The sequence below is a fragment of the Penicillium verrucosum genome (genome assembly GCF_028828655.1).
Source record: "Penicillium verrucosum strain IBT 35672 chromosome Unknown utg000002l_segment0_segment0, whole genome shotgun sequence".
NCBI lineage: Eukaryota > Fungi > Ascomycota > Eurotiomycetes > Eurotiales > Aspergillaceae > Penicillium > Penicillium verrucosum.
Genome location: NW_026643211.1, coordinates 2977056 through 2997132, shown reverse-complemented (window position 1 = coordinate 2997132; position 20077 = coordinate 2977056). Strand labels below are relative to the sequence as shown.

The following is a 20077-nucleotide window of genomic DNA, read 5'->3' as shown; positions in this document are numbered from 1 at the left end:
ATGTTTTACTATGAAGACCTATGTTGTATATAGAATCTTAAGAATACATAGTGCATTAATGATGAATTGGTAATATGAGTTAGAAAAACAATGTACATGTATCAATTTTATTTGCAACAGCTCTTGCCAACATTGGGTGCTTCAAAGGTATCCAGACGACAAAAGCAAGAAGATGTTACAGGCACATCAGCCACAGCCACCGCTATCGCCAACTGTGGTCCAATAATGCGCGCCTCATCATGTCGACCAAGGCGTATCAAACATTCATGGTAGCCCTGCAAAGCCCATACATTATTCGGATGCTGACGCGCACGGATAAGAGTGCTATCAAGGCCCAGATCAGCCTGGTAGACAGCCGCTGCATCCTCGATATGGCCCTGCTCTAGCAAAAGAGCAGCGTATGCATGACGGGTAGGTTGCATCCAGCTCCAGGGTTCACTGTAACCCAGCCCATCATCCAATTCAATCGAGCGACGTAGATGCTCAAAAGCCTCCGTGTAGTTCCCACGACGGTACTCGATCTCTCCATCCAACATTTCCGACGCCACCCCCAGAATATCCATGCACTTGTTGGGCCAGTCCAAGCGCGTATCCGGGACTTGAGCCCGGGCTGCTCGGTACAGCTCTCGCTGACGCTCTGCATCCGGCACGTTCCCTGATGCTGCATATGCCACGCCCTTGGCGTAGTGCAGAACCGCTATCGTCATGCAGTAAAGCTCTGGATCTGAAGGGATGGCAATCGCAATAAGTTCATCCCACATGCCGAAGCGTATCATGATGTGTGCGCGTACAGACATGAAGACTTCGATGTAATCCGCCAGGGCCGAGAGCAGTTCTTTTGGCAATGTCGCCTCCATGCGGTCCACAGCTTCGAATGCGGCCTGTTTCTGGCCCGCGAACATGGCTGCGTAGATGAGTGAGTGGTAGGTGTGCATGCGGTAGACTGAGTAGAAATTAAAGGGGCCTTTCAGCGCGAGGTATTTCTCATCTGCAATAGCGGCACGCTGGTTTGCGCGGACAGCATTTCGATAGTCCCCAACCAGCACGTCCAGATGGGAGGGCATATGAGTGATATGACCGGCATCTGGGACGAGATCCCGGAGGTAGTCTGCCGGTCGGAGACCTAGTTCTGGGAAGGGCGACATCTCAATAAGATGAATGTACATGTGCAGGAGACCGGGGTGTTTAGAGGCATCTTTATGTTGGAGAGCTGCCTCTAGCACCCTCTTTGCTTCCATGGTACGAGTACCTGGATTTGGTGCACCGGTTACCTGATCCCACAACTTCCAGGGTGTGAGGCTGATCATGGAATCAGCGTACAGAGTAACCACGTCCAAATCATCACTAAAATTTTCATACGCCTCTTTCATTGCATCGGCATACGCAATATTTTGAATAGCATATTGATCCATGCTAGCCGGTTTATCACTTTGATAGCGGGCGGAGATCGCCTTAGAGAGGGCCTGTTCCAGTGGGGAACCATTTCTTTTAGAGAGAAAGCGAGCTTTGGTTGCAGCTCGATATGTGTTTTCAACCACGGCTGCCAAATCGTTACCGAGAAAATCCCAAGGCTGGTTGTAGTTGGGACCGAGAGAATAGGCCAACCCCCAGTAGGCCATCACACATAATGGATCATGCACAAGTGCCTGTTTGAAACAGACGATGGATTCCTTATGGTTGAAAGAATATGCCCAGACAAGACCACGATCGAACCATATTTGGGCTTCAGGGCTCGTGGTTTTAATGACCTTCCCGTACGAGCCCAGATTATATGGATAGGCCTCGGTTGATGCTTTTGTCATTTTTTGGGAGGGGGGGATATATATGGGGTTGCCAACCGTATGATGTCGGGAAGGTGAAGAAGAATGAGTTGCGGGTTTAGGCGGGGTTCCCGCTACTTGTACCCAACGGCTTCGGACTTTTCAAGACTCCATTTTATTTGATATTTTATGTTGACAGGATATATTTTGAACTTGGGGAACTAGTGAACTAGTGAACTATTGTGGACTATACTGTATATACTGCATAATTATTGGACCCCAGTTGGTATGTAAATGCCGATTAGGTTGTACTAGATTGTACGATTGTTCAGTAGACCTGCACCTCTTACACAATATCTGATTTTATTTTATTTTATTTTCATTCTTTAGTTCTTTAGATCTCATGATGGGGAAAAAAAAAAAAAAGAAGAAGAAGAAGTAGAGCAAAACTATAGATAAAACTAGAGGCGAAACAGGGGTTGTAGTTCAGCCTCAAAACATCCCAGTCCCTATTTTCCCCGTCGGATCAGCCCACACATCTCTTTTTATATACAAAATCCATTTTGAGCTCATCACATGTTGTCCCCAAAATAGGAGGTTCGTCTCCTTAATTTTAAGACTCGAACTTCTTTTTCTCTCTTTTGAAACCATCTAGTGTTCGCGAAACTTCTCACTTTGCCTATATTTGCAGGGATATCTAGCCAAGGCCTCAATACAAGGTTAGACACGCTAGGTAAGGATACACAATTGTACGAACGGACCTCCTATATAATATTATCATATATAATAGTATATCATATATATATATATATATATATCGTAACAAAAAGGGGCATCTACAATCCTGCTAGACTAAAGTTTTACTTAGAATCATACACATCTTTAACCCATTGACACCATGGATGCCCACAGGCGATGGCAAAAAGTTAGTCAGCACCCTGTAAGCAGCCCTGGAGTCATCCAATGACAGATGAAAATAGGAAATGGAATATCAATATCACACATATTCCATAATGCCAATAAATCAATGTGAAGAAGATGCGTTATCCCAATTTCGTAGGACATGCCACACAGCTGAGTATAAACTAACCCTTTTTGGAATATATTAGTTATACTAGTTATATAGCCCCAATGTAGATCGGAGACGAGGCTGACTACACCAGAAAAAGCAAATTGCCTATATTACCTATCTAGGAAGGTACCTAGGTAGCTGACTATCTCCTATTAAAGCCTTAATAACGCAGAGTACTCCGTATGTTGTACTACAAAGAAGTATTAAAATGATCAACCCTATTCTTTTAAGCCAATGAGAGTCAAGTTGTACTTTACCCATCCCCATCAGTGCCATCAGTTGCCATCACCATTGATCTGCGGGTGAGATATAAAAAAAAATAAGCAAAATGTGACATGTCTGCATAATCATAATAGATATTCCTAATAAAGACATACTGCAGATCCGAGACAGTCCAAGCTCGTTGGACTCTAGGCAGACGCTTGAGAGTCTTTGTTTGCTATAGCCCGAGTACTCCGTATACGTACTCTCCCAAGATCCTCCACCTTCCTCTTCTCTCTTCTTCGCCCCCAACTACGGAGTAGACATTCATATCTTCCAAGCACCAAGCTACATCCCAAACACCCAACATCCAACATGGCACCGCCAGCTTCACTTGAGACATTCCTAGTGCACTGCGGTACCCTCATCGGTGAACGACTCGAAGCAGCTCCCTTCCAGACCTTCCTCGTGTTAGCCTCCGTCTGGATTTTCTCTATTCCGGCTTTTATTTTTCTGATAACCCGCTACTCATCGTTGTTTAATTCCAAGAATGCCAAACCTCAACTGCGATGTCGCTCGTGCGGGAGTACCGATGTTACAGAGACCCTTGCGGGGCCCTCGATTCCAACCCCGAAGAAGGGGAATTGAGTCACGAGGAGAAAAACGCCAAATACGACAAGGGGAGAAACATGGGTTCGTTGGTCACCATGTGTCAGCCCTAGGCTAAGCAATCTATTCTGAGTTTTGGTTACTGTAATGGATGCTTGGCTTAGCTTGTTTCTGCCTTCTTCTAGGCTAAGCTCATTTAAGAACGAGTTGAATACCAATAGCCGAACTTGCCGTACACATCATGTAGGAGACCTAGATCTCTATCTCATGCTTCATGCTTTTACTTGCTTTGACAATGCTATATTATGATTCTTCCTATTTTATTTTAATTAGAAATAGGAAAATACAGTAGAGCAAGCTTTGCTTTACACAGTCAAGAACCTCCTTCATCGCCTTGCTCCCATTCCTTAAACCTGCTGTCAATGTACCAACAGGCCGTAAGCTTATTCGATCTACAAGCCACATTCAGCGCTATTCTTCAGATTCGGTTTATCCGCACACCACATGTGAGGGGAACACTGCCATGCTCAACGCCTCTCAACTAGTGCGTGTCAAATAGTCCAATCCCACGAAGGAAACCGTCTCATCTGCATGGGATACGAGAACGCTAAGCCATAACAGAGCCATGCGTCTCCAACATGTGTGGATGTAACCTCATGCATGCCCAATTTTGAGCAAAAGACATCACCTACATGGACATCACCTCTTTGGCGACCGCAGTATCCTCGACCAGGTACATGTCTCACTGACTACATGAGACCGCATGAGCAGAAGCCAAAACTATAAGAACCCCGAGGAAGAACGGAGGAAAGAGGGCTCCCAACCAGAACAGACAAAGCAATCATCTTCAAGATCAAACCAAGCACTTATTCTTTCCAAGACGAGATGCTCTCAACCACCATCATCACCAGCCTGATACTGGGTCTTTCCCAGCTAACCACGGGCTCAGCACTGCCCCCAACCTCAACCCCGCCAACAAGCTTCATCGTCAACCACGTAGCAGCAGACTACTTCCCAGACTCAAAAGCCGACCTCAGCGCCTTTGACGTCGACGTCCGCTTCGTGGGCTATTCCACCACAACAGAGGCCTGGCTTTCAAGTCTGGACCCGCACTCCGCGAGCAGCGAGGAAGAAAAAGCGCGTATGCTGACCGAAGCCGCGTACGCGAAGAAATACGACGAGAACGACCCCGACATGGCAGGCGACGTGGAGTCCTTGCTTGCGCACGTTTCTGGGAACGTGACTGTCGCCAACAAGGGCATTGAGAAACGGTCGAGCTTCAGGACTAGTGCTGCGCATGCTGTGCTGTGGAGTGTGTGCGGCTCTGTGTTCTCTTGTATCTCTGGTACGACTTGTACGTTTGATCAGCAGATTGGACGTGCGCCGCGCAGTCATTGTGAACAGCAGGGTGGTTCGAGCTGTTGTGTTAGTTGGTCGACTTATAATGTGCGGGCTGGGTTCTTCTCGACTACTTGGACGGCTTGTAATCAGGAGGTGCAGGCTGAGCAGAAGAGGAGTGCTTCTTGTGAGGGATATGGGACTGGGGATCAGGGCGGTGATGTTTGTCTTAGTAACCGTGCTTCTGGATGTACCTAGATGGGTTATTGAGTGTGGGGTAGTTGGGGCTGGGGGAGGGGAGGAGGGGAATGGGAATGGAGTTGGAAATGGTTGTTTGAGTGAGGGCTTGGAGGATTCTCAGGTGGAGAGTGTGCTTGTTAGATGAGGCACAGGGTGAGGGTTGTTCCAGGCCAGAGTCATGATTATCGTTATCCATGTTTTGTATAGTCAAGCAATACAACTAGTATTACCCTTTTCCGAGTCCTCGGGGCCATCATATCTAACCGAAGCGAAGAACTGAAGCTCATTTTATAGAAGCAAGATGCATGAGGGAAATGGGCAGATAGTTAGTACGCCGGTTTCTCCTGATTAGTGTAGCTAGTCAGTGGTCATGAACGGAATTTACAACAGAATAGGTCTTGAGGATCCATAAATTCGATTATTTGCCAACGTTGCCGGTGTTACCGTCAACATAATACACGAGAATGCAAGTTGCAAGCTGCGAGGCAAAAGGCAAGGCCCAAAGCAATAGCCAAGTAAGCGAGATGCGCTAACATCCATAAGAAGAGAAATAGTAGATGCCATAGACATCAAAAAAAAAAAAAAAAAAAAATCAAAATCAAAAATATCTCGCCCATATGTACTAGAGATCCATGCATGTAGCATTGGCGTAGGCTGAATATCAAATGTGCCGTTCGAAGAAAAGGAAAAAGACGAGAAGGTCCCAGAGGCTGGTGTGAATCATTAGGTGACAGCAGAGCCTGCGACAGAGGCCGAGTTAGTCACGGAATGGATACTCCCGGGAGGTGCATTTGCACTGCTATCCCCGTTCGAAATATGGGCTTCCTCCACAATGACATGGTTCTCATCAATTCCCAGGAGAGACCGCGGCGGGTGAATCTCCTTCTTGCCGTTTGTCTTGTAATGGAGAACCATGTCTCCCGAAGTGCGCCAGAGGTGCGTGCGAATAGTTGCCAGAGTCATGTTTGGTGAACAGAGCTAGTGGGAAACGATCGCGATTAGTATGGCTAACTGTGTAAAATGAGAGAAATCCTTACCATCTTCTGGCAATATAGCTCGAGGTACTCCTCTGGTGGCATAACGGATTCCGCTGGTTCGTCCGGGTTTGCAGGGTCAATGCGCTCTGCGACATAAGCAAGAATCTTCTTCGCTCGGAGCATACGATTGGCATTGAGACGAGAGCCATTATTATTAGTGTTCGGATTACCCGGAGGGGCACCGTTAGGAGCCGGTCTGGATGAATAACCGACATTAGTTTCATCAACAACACAAGATTCCAGGGTACAGAAGATCGGAAACATACGGTTCGGGCTTGACGACTGGCGGCACGGTCTCATCGAAGGGCTTCAACACAAAGGCGATCTTGACCTGCTCTTTGAAAGGAATTTGATTCTAGGACCAATCATCAGTAAGAGGGAAAGGAAAATATCAGTCGAAATTAGACTTACCTTCAGAAGAAGCTCACCAAGCCAATGAGGAATGGATTTATTGAGCCTTTCGAGATCTTCGCCAATGCGGCCCACGCTACCTCTGTAGAGATCCGAGGCCACGGCAGTATCGCCGGTCTCTTCCTGGATGAAGACCGCAGTCCGAGATGGAATATCCAGTCGCGGGGTTTCATCCTCAGTACAAGGAAAAAGAGCAGTCTCCAACTCCCGATCTTGATTTGTAGCTAGGAATTCTTCATAATCATCATGAATGCGATCAACCACGCCACAGAGGTTGGGCTCATACACCTTCTCTTCCTTGATGGAGGAGATCTCCGACTCCTCGGCCTTTTCTTCCAATATCTGAGGCTTCGTGTCCGTGGAATTGCGACCTAACTTCTTGGGGAAATTCATTTGGAACTTCTTTCCAAATAGCGACTTCTTCCGCTCTTCCTTATCGGGTTCCGCGGGGGATTGAGGAACCCCTGGGTTTGAGGCTGCATCTGACGGAGACAGAAGAGACTTGTCGGTCTCTGTTTGTAGGGCTGCTAGAGGCCTTTTCGAGAAGTAGTCACTTGATGAGAAGGATGATGGTCCGCCATCGATATGGGAATTTGTGGGCACTGAGGCGTCAGGTGTGTCTGGTTCAAACCCTGGGAACGGAGAATTGCTCTGCGTGGAAGTGCTCAAATAGTTTGACGATGGTGTACCAGAGTTGATGCCAAAGCCGACGTTCGGGCTAGCGGTGAAGTCTGAGTTCGGACGCAGACTCGCTCTCCGATTAGGATTCGATATAGGTATACCAACGCTGCGAGGGATATCATCGCCAGGCACCGATGTACTCAGCGGATTCAGTCGAGCATTTTCCTCTGCTCGCGCAATAGCAGCCTGGCGGTATTCGTTATCTCGTCGGATTTCCTCGTCCACTACAGGAGCAAACAGCCAACGCAAAATCCATTTGCCGAGATTGACTGCATGTTGTTAGTATGACAAATAATACATGCGAAGCTTGACAGCAGAATAAAAGAAATAATCCAAGGAAAAGGAAACACACTTCTTTGGTCATCCCTAAACTGATAGAGGTTAGATGCCGGTAGATCGGTCTCGTCGGCATAAACTTCTGCGTCGAAGCAGCGATTGGGTTCCAAGATGACTGACAACCTGCCAGTACGCACGTCGATGGCACACCAGTGTCCAATGCTATCAACAGTGTTTACCTCTGATTCAACATCATCCATATGACGTTTGCCGAAGCTTTGGATGGGAATACACTAGGTTCATGTCAGTCGATGTCTTATACTTGTCAACTGAAATGTGAGCAAATCACCTTCAGCAAGTCCCAGAGAACAACTTCTCCTGCCGAATCCTGGGTAAGTGTACGCCTCCGATCATTCAACATCAAGCACTTGATCAAGCCGTGTTGACCTTCAATGGTTTCCTCGGGCTGTTGATGAACTGGGATCGTCAAGCCAATTGTCTCCAAGTTAGGCTCCGAGGAATTCAGCGTAGGAGCTGAACCACCGATGATTGATGTCGCTGATAACTGTAAAACAGCATTAGATGGAATCTTCTTGGGTCCCTTCTCTGAAGGGGTTGCAGGCACTGTAGCAGAGTCTATGGTAGGGGCTGGGTCGGGCGGCGGCTCGATTCCAACTGTAGTATCAACATCTCGCCAGCGGTGGATGCTAGACTTGGGAGTAGCTGTCCAGATGTAGTCTCCCGCCGCGACAACTTTGACAACGCCCTCGTGCTCTTGTAGCGCGGCGACGGAAAGGCCCTGGTCAGGGTCAGCAGACCCTCGCATGTCGGTCTTAGCCACCAAGCCAGATCGGTCACTTGAATAGAAGACGGAGAGATCAGGGTGGTCCGAGTAGAGAGACCACACGCTATCATTGTGCATGGTCAGGGTATTCATACATCGACCAGCCGTGAGAGACCAGATCTTAATTGTCTGGTCAGACGAACCCGTCATGATTGTATCGCCAGACTGGTTGATCATAATATCACGAATATTGTCCGTATGACCCACGAACTTGGTCACTGGCTTCCCGGACCTAGTATCCCATACTCGGACGACATTTTCAGGGCCACCGCTAGCGAGCACCGACGAGACGGCACCCAGTGCATAGACAGATCCTTTATCCGTGGAATCCTCTCCACCAGCATTGATGTTCAATACCTCTCCACCGCCATTCAAATCCCAAAGGTAAACTTTTTGATCGAGACCGCCCGAGGCAACCCAAGTGGCGTGGCTACTGGGGCTCGCCAAGGCCTTCACATAATCCGTATGTTTTCCAATGCGCTCCGGCACATCAGTGGACTCGGAATGTGGGCGCCAGAGTCGCACGGTCGTGTCGGACGAGGCGGAAACGAGCGCGGAATTGTCCTGTGCCAAGACTATGTCGTTGATCCAATGACTATGGGCTTGAACCTGGGTTTTGAAGCCGGTCGGGCTAGGCTTTTGATTAGGAGACGATGCGTCTTTCGAGGCAGACGAGGAAGGAAGAGGAAAGTCGAGATCCCAGGAACAAATCACGCCGTCGCGGCCCGCGGAGTATCTGGGAGAGGGGACGTCATATTAGTTTCCGTGCAACCCACGTGTAAGGGAGTCTGGTTTCCGGGAGATCAAGGTCGCAAACGTGGCAACCGTGTCAGATCTAGATCCTGTATCCTGGCATAACGGGGGAGAGATACTTACAGGATGGAGTTTTGGCGATCGACAGTCAGGCCATTGATCCCCAACCGGTGCCCACCGGGGGCATCAGGCAGAGGGAGGACTAGTAGAGTGATAGACACAGTCAGTGACCTGAGAGGAGACATACTGGATGCAACTTACCATAGGCGACCCTCTGGTGGCTCAGTTTTCGTGCCATACACGCAGCGTTGAAGGAATGAAACCAATTGCGGAGATGCGAATGCGGAGCTTATCTGCCCTCGAGGCCGATCGCACGTTCAATTTTGGTGGGGAAGGTAAACGTCACAGGACCATTCGCGTCAATCAAAAACAGAAAAGAAGTCAAAAGGTCAAGGGAAAACAAAGAAGCGAAGGGGAAATACTTAAATGAGGGGAAGTTCTCTAAAGTTGGAGACGCCAGGGGCTGTCAGTGGCTGTTTGGCTGTTTGGCTGTTGGGTTGTTTGACTGTTTATAACTACTTATTATGTTAATAACATATATAACATGTTGAATTAGAAGTAATACTTGTAACAATTACGCGAAATCTTTGTCTGTTTATTTAATAGTCCGGGAACCTCTCCGTTTCCCTTTCTGGAATGCTTCTCGGTTATTCCTGGCTATTTCGCTACATCTATAACTAAGACATATGTACACCCTTAAGACACACAATACAGATCCACAAGTTTTCTATTTCTGATTGAAACAATCCTTTAACTCCATCAAGAGGGTGGTGAACTACCCATGCCGAATGGCTTGATAGTGAGGGAGATTTGAGACCCAACAGATTTGCGCTGCGTTCCACAGTCAGATGCTCCGCTCGTTCTAAGGTTACATATGGAAGGGGACCTTAAGCTCATGTCGAACCCCTGATAGAGCAGCTTGGCTGCATCGCCAAGATAGGATAGGCTCGGTTTGGGGCTCTGGGAAGGCTGCAGTTCGCATCTTTTCGAAGAGCGTCTCACGCTCTGAAGCTGTACGGCTCTGGATATCTGTGATTGTATATGCGATGAGACTGGGTTTGCTAAGAAGGCAAGCTCTGATATGGAAGTTGCCATGTTGATGTCAACTCCGTTCATAGAGTGGGTGGTTGTCCGTTATTATCAAAATCAGGTTGAAGGCTATATATATTCTCTTCCAAGAGGCCCTTATAAGGTGTATTCTAAGCATTTTAGTTAACTAGTGGATAGTTAATATTATATACCACTATCAAGGCATACAACCAACATTCGAGACGAGATATACCTCATTCAATATAGATCCTTTATATAAGCTAGTAAGGAATATATACCTGAACGCGACATGCTCTCGTTATTGTCCGTTACCCTGTCACTCTAACCATCTATAATATATAACTATATCTCTATCATCAAAGCCTACCGAGTAAAAACAATATACAAAAAAAGCCTGTATCCTAATCTCTTCCCGTATAAAACCACCCTACCCACCTCCTTCAAACCCTAACCCAAAAAGAACCTCCAATCAAATCTACCATAAACGCTCTAAATCTCCGTCCACATCCAGCGGGTACTTCCACGAGATCGAAATCCATATAGAGTTGTAATCCCTTACCAACAGCCAATAACCTTGTTACAAACCCAGACATAAATACAGATACCAAGACCCGCTCCGTAGGCTCCCCAATCCTCTACCTCCTCACACCGCAGCGCCCACTGGCCGCTTTCCACCGTAACCAACGCCGCACGGTGTACTCCGTACGTCTGGCAAAGGGGCGGGGTTGGTACGTCATTGTCCACGCGGACGAGGTAAGCCGGGAGCACAGGCGGGGATATAGCGCTGAGAAGCCCAAAGCGCGGATTGAGGCGTTCGTTGTTGGGCCTGGTTTTGAGATCGGGGAGAGGGTGTAGTTGGTTGTTGAAGGGGGTAAGTAACTTAAAGTAAGTATAAAGCTTCTTTTTTGTTACCGGATGCATCTGAGGGAGTACATCTTTGAAATGGGAGAAATGGTTAGCTAGGTAGTTCCACAAGGTTGTTGTTCCAGGCTTTGAGTTCGCAGGGCATGATTTCCTGCGCAAAGAGCAGATGGAGGAAGTTCTGACCGCCGGGCAAGTTCGGAGATTACGCTGGATGCTTAAAGAACTAAGCAGTCCTAGCCAGGAAAGCAAATGACATATATAAGCAACTCGCTTTCTTGAATATATGCTCTTTCGGTCTTCTATATACCAAATATATACAAACCACAAGACCAGAAAGTATCTAATCAAAGGCCCTTCTCCGCCTGCACCTCCCGACGTCCCTCAAGGGTATTCGAAGCATATTGATAACTCCCAAGGAAAACAGCGCCACCAATACCAATCCACGTGATACGCGGCGTAATACCACGCCAGAAAGCACCGGGTCCTTCACGCGCAATCCCGCGCACAATCTCTTTGACCCGAACAGGCGCATCAACGCCCCCGTCTCCACGTCGCGCAAGCATAACCCGTGTCTTGATCACGTCTAGCGGGGTAGTTAGACCAGCTGCAATTGCGCCGGCGACACTACCAAACATGGCGCTCGTAGAAGCGGGGATCTGTGTCTCCGCGAGAGACGAGGCCGTCTCCTTGGTTCGCAGATACCGCTTGCCGTAAGCTTCCTTCATCGACTCCCACATCGTGAACTGCAGCACAGTGAAGGGGATCTCGCGGGCGATTGTGATTCCAGCTCCGCGGTAGAGTTCGCGGAAGACCTGGCTGTAGCCGCGCTTCGCTGCTGGGGTTGAGGATGCTGGGGTTGTGCTTGTTGGGGCAGCGTGTCGCAGGGACAGTATATCCTTCAGTGCGAGGAGACTAGAGCCGCCGAAGAGGCCGGCTTGGGCGCGTTGCTTGATTACTTCTGTTGGGACGCGGACGGCGCATGCGGCGATTTCGCCGAGGGAGGAGGCGAGGGAGTGGGTGAGGATTATGTGGGAGCGGGATTGAGGATTGGTCTTGCTGTTCGCGGGTTGGGGTGCGAGGAGGGTGCGCTTGACACCATCATAGACGATGAAGAAGGAGGCGGCGGAGGGAGCAGAGCCAAAGAGGACGGATGGGAGACCGGCGTAGATACCGCGGAAGGTTTGGCGTAGGGAGACTCGGTTTTGGGGCGCGGTGTGGTCGCGTGCTTTTTGGAGTCGGGTTTTGATGGTGTCAAGGGGGTAGAGGGAGCAGTCAACGGTTAGGCCTGCAATTGCGCCGGACTATATTGTTGCAGAGCCGTTAGAGGGATATTCCTGGGAAGAGCTTTGGAAAAGCTTTACAATTAATGACCTCGTCCACAAGGAGGAGACCAGTGGCTCCCCGTCAGGTTGTTGGGCCATCTTTGTATAGAATTGAATATGAAAATCGTTTTTATCACAAGCACATGGCCAACTGGGTAGAAGTAGGAAGTCGAGAACAGCAACGAAGTATGTTGTACAGAAGCGGGCAAAACGGAGACCTCTCGGGACCTCGGGAAGCTCCGCGGATGACTTGGCAGTTTCTTTTGGCCCGCGGTCAGGCCATCCGATATCGCTGATCTTCGCTATGTCAGGTTCAATCCCAAAGATATAGTATGTTGTATGTTTGTACGGAGTATTCACATTTAACTATTTACTGTTTAAGAAAATAAAGCCCCCTTGCACAAGTGTGACACCTTCATAAAAGAATGTCCTGACAAAAAGCAAAACACTTCGACATCCCATACCAAGTCTATCAGCAACATCGATCGTCGAGCCAGAGCCAATGCTCCGTTTTCTTCGAGATCTTGAGAAACTCAAGCGCGATAAAATGTCAGAGAAGTTTATTCAAGAATATCAACCCATCTCAAAACAAGGCCCGGGGAATGAGGAAACCGCCAAAATCATCTACAGTACTCGTAGGGAATCACACAGGAAACGCGAAAGGAAAAGGGACAAAAAGTGCCACCCCATTCTCAAAGGATAAAGGGGATATATAGACACGAGGAGAAATTGATACAAAGAAGGGATATTATTTAGCCTTGGTCGCTTTGCTGGTGACGGCAGCACTTTGCGCGGGGGGCTCGAGGACGTGGGTGTGGCCAGGGGCACTGATGGTTTCACCATTCTCGTCCTGCCGGCATGCATGGATGTTCCTTACCCAGTCATCCGACAGTACTTCGTCGAGTGTCGCTCGGTTTTTCGGGTTGGTCTTCAGCATGCGGCCAACGATGTACCGACTTTCCCGCGGCAAAATCCGGAGAAGTCGCCATGGGCCCTTGATGACTTCCTGGCGCTGCCCAGAATTCTGTGATGATGTCGGAACCGGTGGTGCCTCTTTGCTGGTCGTGCGGGTGGGCCGCTCATGGGGGCCGTTGCTGGTTTGGCTGATCTGCTTCTGAGCAGTATCGGGAGAGCAATCACCGTCCCTCTGCGAGGGCTCTGGTTTGTTTGCATCTCCGTTTTCATTTCCGGTTGGATTCTGCTCCGATCCAGACTGGTCGGAAGGACCACTCGAGCGTGGAGTCAGACGCTTATTGTCCTGGCCTTGGGAAGGAAGATCAGGTGTCGACTTGGGCCGACGGCGTGAGTCGGGTTCAGCAACCGGGGTGCCGGGGGTCGGGCTGGAAACGAACAACTTGTATGAGTTGTCGGTCATGCGCGGTTGCTTCCACGGGAAGCGGCGCAAGGTCATACAGCAGAAGATGATCGCCAGCGACCAAACATCCGTGGGGCGGGGGTCATATTTCTTTTCATCGTAGACCTCCGGGGCAAGATAAGGATCTGAGCCAACGATACCTGCTCATACAAATCAGTAACCATCAACTATGGCCGAAAAATAATAATACAAGAATACATACCTGAAGCAGGGACAATGTCGTTCTCAAAAGGATAGCGGAACACGACGGCACTTCCGAAATCAATGAGTTTCATGATGCCACGGTCGTTCACCACCACGTTATCCAGTTTCAGATCTCGATGGGCCAAACCCATGCCATGGAGGTACGCTACACCGCTCAAAATCTGTTTGAAAGAGCAGGCAATCTCCTCCTTGCCCATTTTTCCCGTCATCACGATAGCAAACAGATCAAACGGTGCATATTCCATGACCTCATACCAGCGAGGGCCTTCTTGGATGATATCCAAGGTCTCGATGATATTGCCATGGTGCAAGGTGGAGCCAATACAGAACTCTGCTGTCACCTTCTTGGAATATTCCTTCAAGCTCTCCCAGTTATGACGGTCTCGGAATTGCTTCACTGCAAAAGTGACACCGTCACTATTGCGCTTCAAAAGACGCACGGAACCGCCAGCTCCAGATCCGAGTACCTTGCCCAGCTTTCCATACTTGGAATTGAGGCCATGATCATCGGCAAAAGGAACATTATCTGGAGCCATTTGACAGGAAGTGGATCTTCCAGAGGATCGACTCGACTTCTTAGGCATGGATGCCGGGGATTCAGATCGCTTGTTGCGATGGCCCATCTTGAAGAATCGTTTCAGCTCAGACATGGAGCCATGATGTTGGTGGCCATGGTTCTTGTCGCCATGCTCCTTCTTGGCACTACCAAATATGCTCCGCTTGTCACTAGATTTACTGAGGTCACTTGCGCTGGTGGATCGGGCAGCGCTCGGACGGAATGAGCGCTTGACATCCCGACCGCTGAAGATAAACCGGGGATCCAACTGGGCAAGGTTTTTAGACTGAGGTGGTCGCTTGTGGCGGGCATATGGATCATTAGGTTCGCCAATAGGGGTCATAGCCCCTGGCGGGGTGAGCGACTCCTTTGGAGTGGAAGGGGGGCTTTCTTCTTGGGAGCCCCCGTCATTTCCTATGAAGAATTGCGCACGGTGTTTCGGTAGTTGAATAGAATGAGGAGCTCGCTCTGAACCTTCGCTTTTGTGGTGGGCAGGTGATCGGTAGACAGGGGTCGGGAGGATGAGGCGGGTCGAGGAGTGCCGTTCTTGTCGGTCGAACCAACTGGAGGTGAAGCTTCCGGGGTGAAATTGGTGTCTAGGTGGGATCGGCTGGTAGCTTTCAGAGATGCGCTGTCGCTGATTCTGCCTTCCCGAGAATGGGTTGCAGCTGGAGTAAGAGGAGGTGACTGGACTGCAGAGACTGGAGGAGACGCATGTGGAGAGGCAAAGGCACCGGTGACATGGCCGCTACGATCACTCGACTCTCGAGAGCCAACCTGGGGGGATCCAAAGTTAGTATGATGACGAGATTGCCACGGTTCACTCCGTCTCCGCCCAGAGCCCGGTGTTGGACGTAGGGAAATGAATATCATTTTGAAGCATGAAGAGACTGGAAGACTCGGAAGAACATCCGATGGCAAATTAGAGGTAGATGTGACATACCCTGGAGGAAGGAAGAGACATTGGGTCAAAAGAGAAGTTGCGCAAGCGCGACTCCTGAAGCTGTGCGCCCTGCATACTCATCGCCAGCGACCGTAATTGTTCCTCGTCCGTAGGTGGGTTTTGCCCGTATGATAGAGATTGTTGCGGTTGCTCTGGTACAGGGGACAACTCGGATCGGCCGGGTTCGATCTCCTCTGTGATGGAAGAGAAACGGACCTGAGTAGGCGGAGCTCTCGACTTGGCGTCGGCGTCACCGGGCTCCGGAGCCTGTCCGGGGATCTTGGCGGGGTTGTGCATAGTTTGGGAACCTGAGGGGATAGAGACATGCGTCAGACGGTTGGCAGGAATTTGGGACACATCATCACACCCGATCAGCATGGCAGCCAAGACATACCTGAATCCATCGGGTTGGTGGGTGTTGAATCAGTTATTTCAGACGTCATAGTCTTCGACGCCCGCTCGGAACGTGAGACACATTCCCCTCACGGTGGGAGCTTTAAAGGATTAGATACCGAACTGAGTACCAGTTCAAATACTATCAAGGTCACCGAATTGGACGATTTTCTTCAAATGGAGTCTTAAGAAGTCAAAAAGAGTGATGCGAGAGGCAAATCTTTCCCTTTTTTTAACTTTTTTTTTTTCCCTCTTCCCGCCGAATGCGATCAAGAACCCGGGTTTGGTCAAGGAATTCAGGAATCCGGGTATGCCGGGTCTGAATAAGAAGGATATGAGAACAGGAAAGGGTGGAAAAAGTGGAAGAGATAAAGAAGTAAAATGAGAAAGCTGAGAAGAGGGGAGATGTGAGAAGTCGTGGGCCTCAGGCCAACTTGATTTTTGGGGGCGAGTGGGGGAAGACTGTTCAGACTATGTTGTATGTATTTTGTACTTTGACCTCATTTACTTCTTTATCTTCCTTCTTTCTATTCTTTTTTTTTGTTTCTTCTTTTTTTTTTTTCATTAGATATGGGGGAATATATAGGTCAAATATACCCAAATTTATTCAAAATTTACTCCAATTTTACTTAGTGAATACCTTACCTCATAAGGTCGGATGGTCGCGGAGAATTGAAGGATGATGTCGACCCGTGCCGACTTCCCGGACCAGGACCCCTACCCTCTCTAAGCTTAGGGAGTACCCCATGTGGACGTATGGAAGTACCTAAATAGGGTATGGAAGTAGTATGGATGTTACCCTATGCAGGTGTACATTCTGTGATCTTACATGATCTGGAACATTACCTCAATGGGGTTAGTAGATCTGCTGACTCCACTGGATTTCCCTTTTCCTCCTCTCTGTATATATCTACATCGGGGGGCTAGACCATCTTTCTTGAGAACCTCCAGACTCTCATTACATGCCAAGTACTATGTCTACGTTATATTGTGACACATAAAACATTCTTGGCCATGCCAAGGTCGGACTGAGTCATACACCTAGCCATATGCCAAGTTCTCCGCTCCGCGGAAATGTTGAAGTCGGTGACCTCATCTGTAGTCTTCCCTCTTGGCTGTCTGGTCTTGACTGATAAAATGGTCGACATCTCACTGTTGGATGGTAAAATGGCGTATGATCACATGTCAGTCAATTAATTCACATTGCAGTGATTACTAATGGCGATGAGCCGGTTTATATTTGTCATTTTAGGTCACTCTACACTCTACCTTGGTAGTTAATTCCCCCCCCTAAAAGATTCGAAGTAACAAAATAATTTACAATGCAAAATATCTCTTGAATTGCGATCAAATAGATATGACATACAATTTGGGAAAAAAAAATAATAATAATCGGTATCGTACAACAGGAGGAAGAAAATCCCCCCCCAATTTCGCAGAAAACGCCCAATAAAAGGATCCAAATCAAAAACAAGTAGAGCCCCTTGGAGCACGACCGGAATGACCAATAATTATACAAGTTGATTGTTCTTGTGATATTCAGGGAATGACCTGGATACCGATGGACTTGGCCTGGGACATGACACTCTTGCACAATCCTTCCAGGGACAAGCCTGATAACCGCGTCTCGGTGTGCTTGAGCTTGGCGATCTCGTAAACGTGTTTGAGGGAGATCTTGCCACAAACATCGTGACCAGGGTTCATGGCACCACGCAGTCGGTTCTTCCGGGGTTCGACATTGGCCGCGTTGAGCAGGAGGTAGGTGGTAGTCGGGGTGCGGAGTTCGAAGGAGAAGGATCGGTCAGGACGGACGGTGACACGCGCGGGAATGGGAACACCAGTGTTGATGTGAGCTGTGCGGGCATTGAATTCCTATAGTGAGGTAGTTAATATATATTACAGGTTCAATCTGCTAATTTCCCTTGAGGGTAAAGGGTAAAGGGTAAAGGGTAAACAAATACCAACCTTGCAAAAGTCCATGGACTTAACACCTTTACTTCCCAGAGCTGGACCAACAGGTGGACTGGGACTGGCCTGACCAGCTCCAACAATGAGCTTAACAAATTGATCCTTGGCCAATACGTTTCGTGCCATGATGAAAGAATAATGTTGGAGAATAAGTTTCAAGGCCAAAAGCAGAGAGACAAGATGAATTCGGAAGATTTGCAGATTTTCAGTTGAGGACGCTGATTGGTTGAAGAGTGGGAAGCGAGCGAAAGCAGTCCAACGTCATAAGATGCACTCCTTTCTCTGCTTTTCGGGGGATTTTTGAAGTCTTTTGGAATTCATTTGACTCTTTTTTATTTTTGAATTTTCATATTCTTGATATTCTTAATATTCTTAATATTCTTGATAATCTTGATAATTCACAATATCCAGAATCGATTATCTGGTGTATCTCCCTCTCATCCGAATAGTCCCCATTGACATCCGAACTAGAACTCTCTTGGGCCCCGCGCGTCGATCTTCCCTTCACCTCCCTTTTTCCTCTTTTCTTTCCTTTCTTCTCCAGTTTTAATTTATTAATTTCAACCTTATCGAAAACCATGAACTGGTTGAAGTCGACGTATGTTCCGTGCCCTTCTCTATTGTGGTTCCACTGACCGATTTCCGTGCGGGCAGTCTCTCCGCCGTGGTGGGCACCGAGGAGCCTATCTATGGCCCGGAGGCTCTTCAGTCTGTTGCGAAGCAGACCGAGACAACTCCCTTCTCTGATGTGAACAAGGAGATTCTGCGCTGGCGCGCATTCTCTTACACCAATGTCGAAACCCAGACCTTCTACATCATGGCCGACAACGGGACCCTGGTTTTCGTTCAGGTTATTTACAGCAACATCGTGTAAGGAACACTCAGAGCTTAAAATTTCTACTCTGGAATCAAACCCCACAGCAGCTGACTCTGATTCTTGATCCCGATTATAGCGGAATCCACACCACCGCCCAGTTCAATGTGAAGGTTTTCGACGTCAGCGGAAAGGGCGACAACAAGTGGTTCTCGGATCCGCTCTCCAACTTCATGTTCGACGAGAACATGCTCTCCTTCGGCGCCGACAACCTGTCGCTCACCCTGAACGAGGAGGGCAACTCTTACACCATCAAGTCTACCGTTAATAGCGGCGCCTTGGTCGACATTAAGTTCTCCCAGACCGCACCTGGTTTCGTCGTCGGCAAGGACGGAACCTCATACTTCGGAACCGACCCCAAGAACCCATGGGGTTCTATGCGTCATGCCTTCTGGCCCCGCTGCGCTGTTGAGGGTAGCATCACCACCAAGGACCAGACCTACGATCTCGGTGGTCGTGGTCTCTTCATCATGGCCCTGCAGGGCATGAAGCCTCACCACGCTGGTAAGAAGCCCTACACAGAAAGTAACAAGCGGAACCGCCCCATGCTAACAAAAACACAGCTGCCCGCTGGAACTTCATCAACTTCCAAACCCCCCACCTACTCCGCCGTTATGATGGAGTACACCACTCCCCCCTCCTACGGCTCCACCACGGTCAACGTCGGCGGTATTGTCAAGGATGGCGAGGTTATCTACGCCGGCACTACCAACAAAGCAACCCACACAGAAACCGGTCAGGACGAGGGCAGTGACTGGCCCGCCCCCAAGTCCATCAAGTGGGAGTGGAGCGGCAAGACAACCGGCGACAAGGAGCTCACAGCCGAGGTGAATGGCGCCCTCGGCTCGCGACTGGATCGCATCGACGTCATGGCCGAGGTGCCCGGCTTCATTAAGAGCATTGCTGGCAGTGTTGCCGGTACTCGGCCGTACATCTTCCAGGTATGCACCACCTTTCCTCTCATTTCTTGTGTATCGGAGAAAACAAACATATCTAATAATCTTGCACAGTACTCGCCCCAGGAGAAGCTCTCATTCAAGCTGAAGCTCGGCGATGAGGAGATCACCGAGGAGGGAATTATGTTCTCCGAGTCGACCTTCATCTCGTAAAGGCCCCGCCTAATTTGCGTACATAGGACCTCATTCTCCCCTGCGGGACCTGATTGTTGGCGTTCATTGTGATGATTTTCCTGATGCTACATTTATGTCTAGAGGACTGGCTTGACTACTTCTTCCCTTTCCCTTCA

At 48.9% G+C, this 20077-nt stretch overlaps 9 protein-coding genes across 9 annotated transcripts; 4 read left to right on the top strand and 5 right to left on the bottom strand.

Annotated features, from left to right (window-relative positions):
- Window positions 1–107: 107 nt before the first annotated feature.
- N7516_006796 (tetratricopeptide repeat protein) lies at window positions 108–1802 on the bottom strand (the record flags this gene model as incomplete). The annotated part of the gene is made up of 1 exon (XM_057219516.1): window positions 108–1802. One exon carries the CDS (start codon window positions 1800–1802, stop codon window positions 108–110), a length of 1695 nt encoding a protein of 564 aa, XP_057073607.1.
- A 1606-nt stretch (window positions 1803–3408) lies between these two features.
- Window positions 3409–3681, top strand: N7516_006795 (uncharacterized protein; the record flags this gene model as incomplete). Its single annotated transcript, XM_057219515.1, has 1 exon — window positions 3409–3681. One exon carries the CDS (start codon window positions 3409–3411, stop codon window positions 3679–3681), a length of 273 nt encoding a protein of 90 aa, XP_057073606.1.
- Window positions 3682–4527: 846 nt separating this feature from the next.
- N7516_006794 (uncharacterized protein) lies at window positions 4528–5238 on the top strand (the record flags this gene model as incomplete). The annotated part of the gene is made up of 1 exon (XM_057219514.1): window positions 4528–5238. The coding sequence occupies one exon, from the start codon at window positions 4528–4530 to the stop codon at window positions 5236–5238; it is 711 nt and encodes a 236-aa protein (XP_057073605.1).
- A 705-nt stretch (window positions 5239–5943) lies between these two features.
- N7516_006793 (WD repeat protein) lies at window positions 5944–9520 on the bottom strand (the record flags this gene model as incomplete). The annotated part of the gene is made up of 8 exons (XM_057219513.1): window positions 5944–6198; window positions 6258–6453; window positions 6524–6612; window positions 6669–7618; window positions 7702–7918; window positions 7975–9205; window positions 9346–9424; window positions 9484–9520. 8 exons carry the CDS (start codon window positions 9518–9520, stop codon window positions 5944–5946), a joined length of 3054 nt encoding a protein of 1017 aa, XP_057073604.1.
- A 1379-nt stretch (window positions 9521–10899) lies between these two features.
- N7516_006792 (uncharacterized protein) lies at window positions 10900–11449 on the top strand (the record flags this gene model as incomplete). The annotated part of the gene is given in 3 exon segments (XM_057219512.1): window positions 10900–11181; window positions 11230–11286; window positions 11300–11449. Coding segments are annotated over 3 exon segments (489 nt in total), but the record flags the coding sequence as incomplete, so codon positions are not given.
- A 91-nt stretch (window positions 11450–11540) lies between these two features.
- On the bottom strand, window positions 11541–12617 carry N7516_006791 (putative mitochondrial carrier protein (Pet8); the record flags this gene model as incomplete). Its single annotated transcript, XM_057219511.1, has 2 exons — window positions 11541–12497; window positions 12558–12617. The coding sequence occupies 2 exons, from the start codon at window positions 12615–12617 to the stop codon at window positions 11541–11543; spliced, it is 1017 nt and encodes a 338-aa protein (XP_057073602.1).
- A 649-nt stretch (window positions 12618–13266) lies between these two features.
- Window positions 13267–16039, bottom strand: N7516_006790 (uncharacterized protein; the record flags this gene model as incomplete). Its single annotated transcript, XM_057219510.1, has 5 exons — window positions 13267–14033; window positions 14096–15020; window positions 15086–15430; window positions 15597–15904; window positions 15991–16039. 5 exons carry the CDS (start codon window positions 16037–16039, stop codon window positions 13267–13269), a joined length of 2394 nt encoding a protein of 797 aa, XP_057073601.1.
- A 1424-nt stretch (window positions 16040–17463) lies between these two features.
- N7516_006789 (mitochondrial 54S ribosomal protein uL11m) lies at window positions 17464–18101 on the bottom strand. Its single transcript, XM_057219509.1, has 2 exons — window positions 17955–18101; window positions 17464–17861 (listed from the first exon to the last, which is right to left on the bottom strand). Exons 1-2 carry the CDS (start codon window positions 18081–18083, stop codon window positions 17529–17531), a joined length of 462 nt encoding a protein of 153 aa, XP_057073600.1. The 5' UTR covers window positions 18084–18101; the 3' UTR covers window positions 17464–17528.
- Window positions 18102–18535: 434 nt separating this feature from the next.
- On the top strand, window positions 18536–19940 carry N7516_006788 (survival factor 1 family protein; the record flags this gene model as incomplete). Its single annotated transcript, XM_057219508.1, has 4 exons — window positions 18536–18555; window positions 18612–18827; window positions 18911–19772; window positions 19842–19940. The coding sequence occupies 4 exons, from the start codon at window positions 18536–18538 to the stop codon at window positions 19938–19940; spliced, it is 1197 nt and encodes a 398-aa protein (XP_057073599.1).
- Window positions 19941–20077: the final 137 nt, after the last annotated feature.

Bases quoted from the DNA above. Each gene is read 5' to 3' on its own strand.
- N7516_006789 (XM_057219509.1), bottom strand. From the start codon at position 18,083: ATGGCACGAAACGTATTGGCCAAGGATCAATTTGTTAAGCTCATTGTT. The intron at 17,862-17,954 runs GTTGGTATTTGT...ACCTCACTATAG, and splicing joins AGTCCATGGACTTTTGCAAG to GAATTCAATGCCCGCACAGC.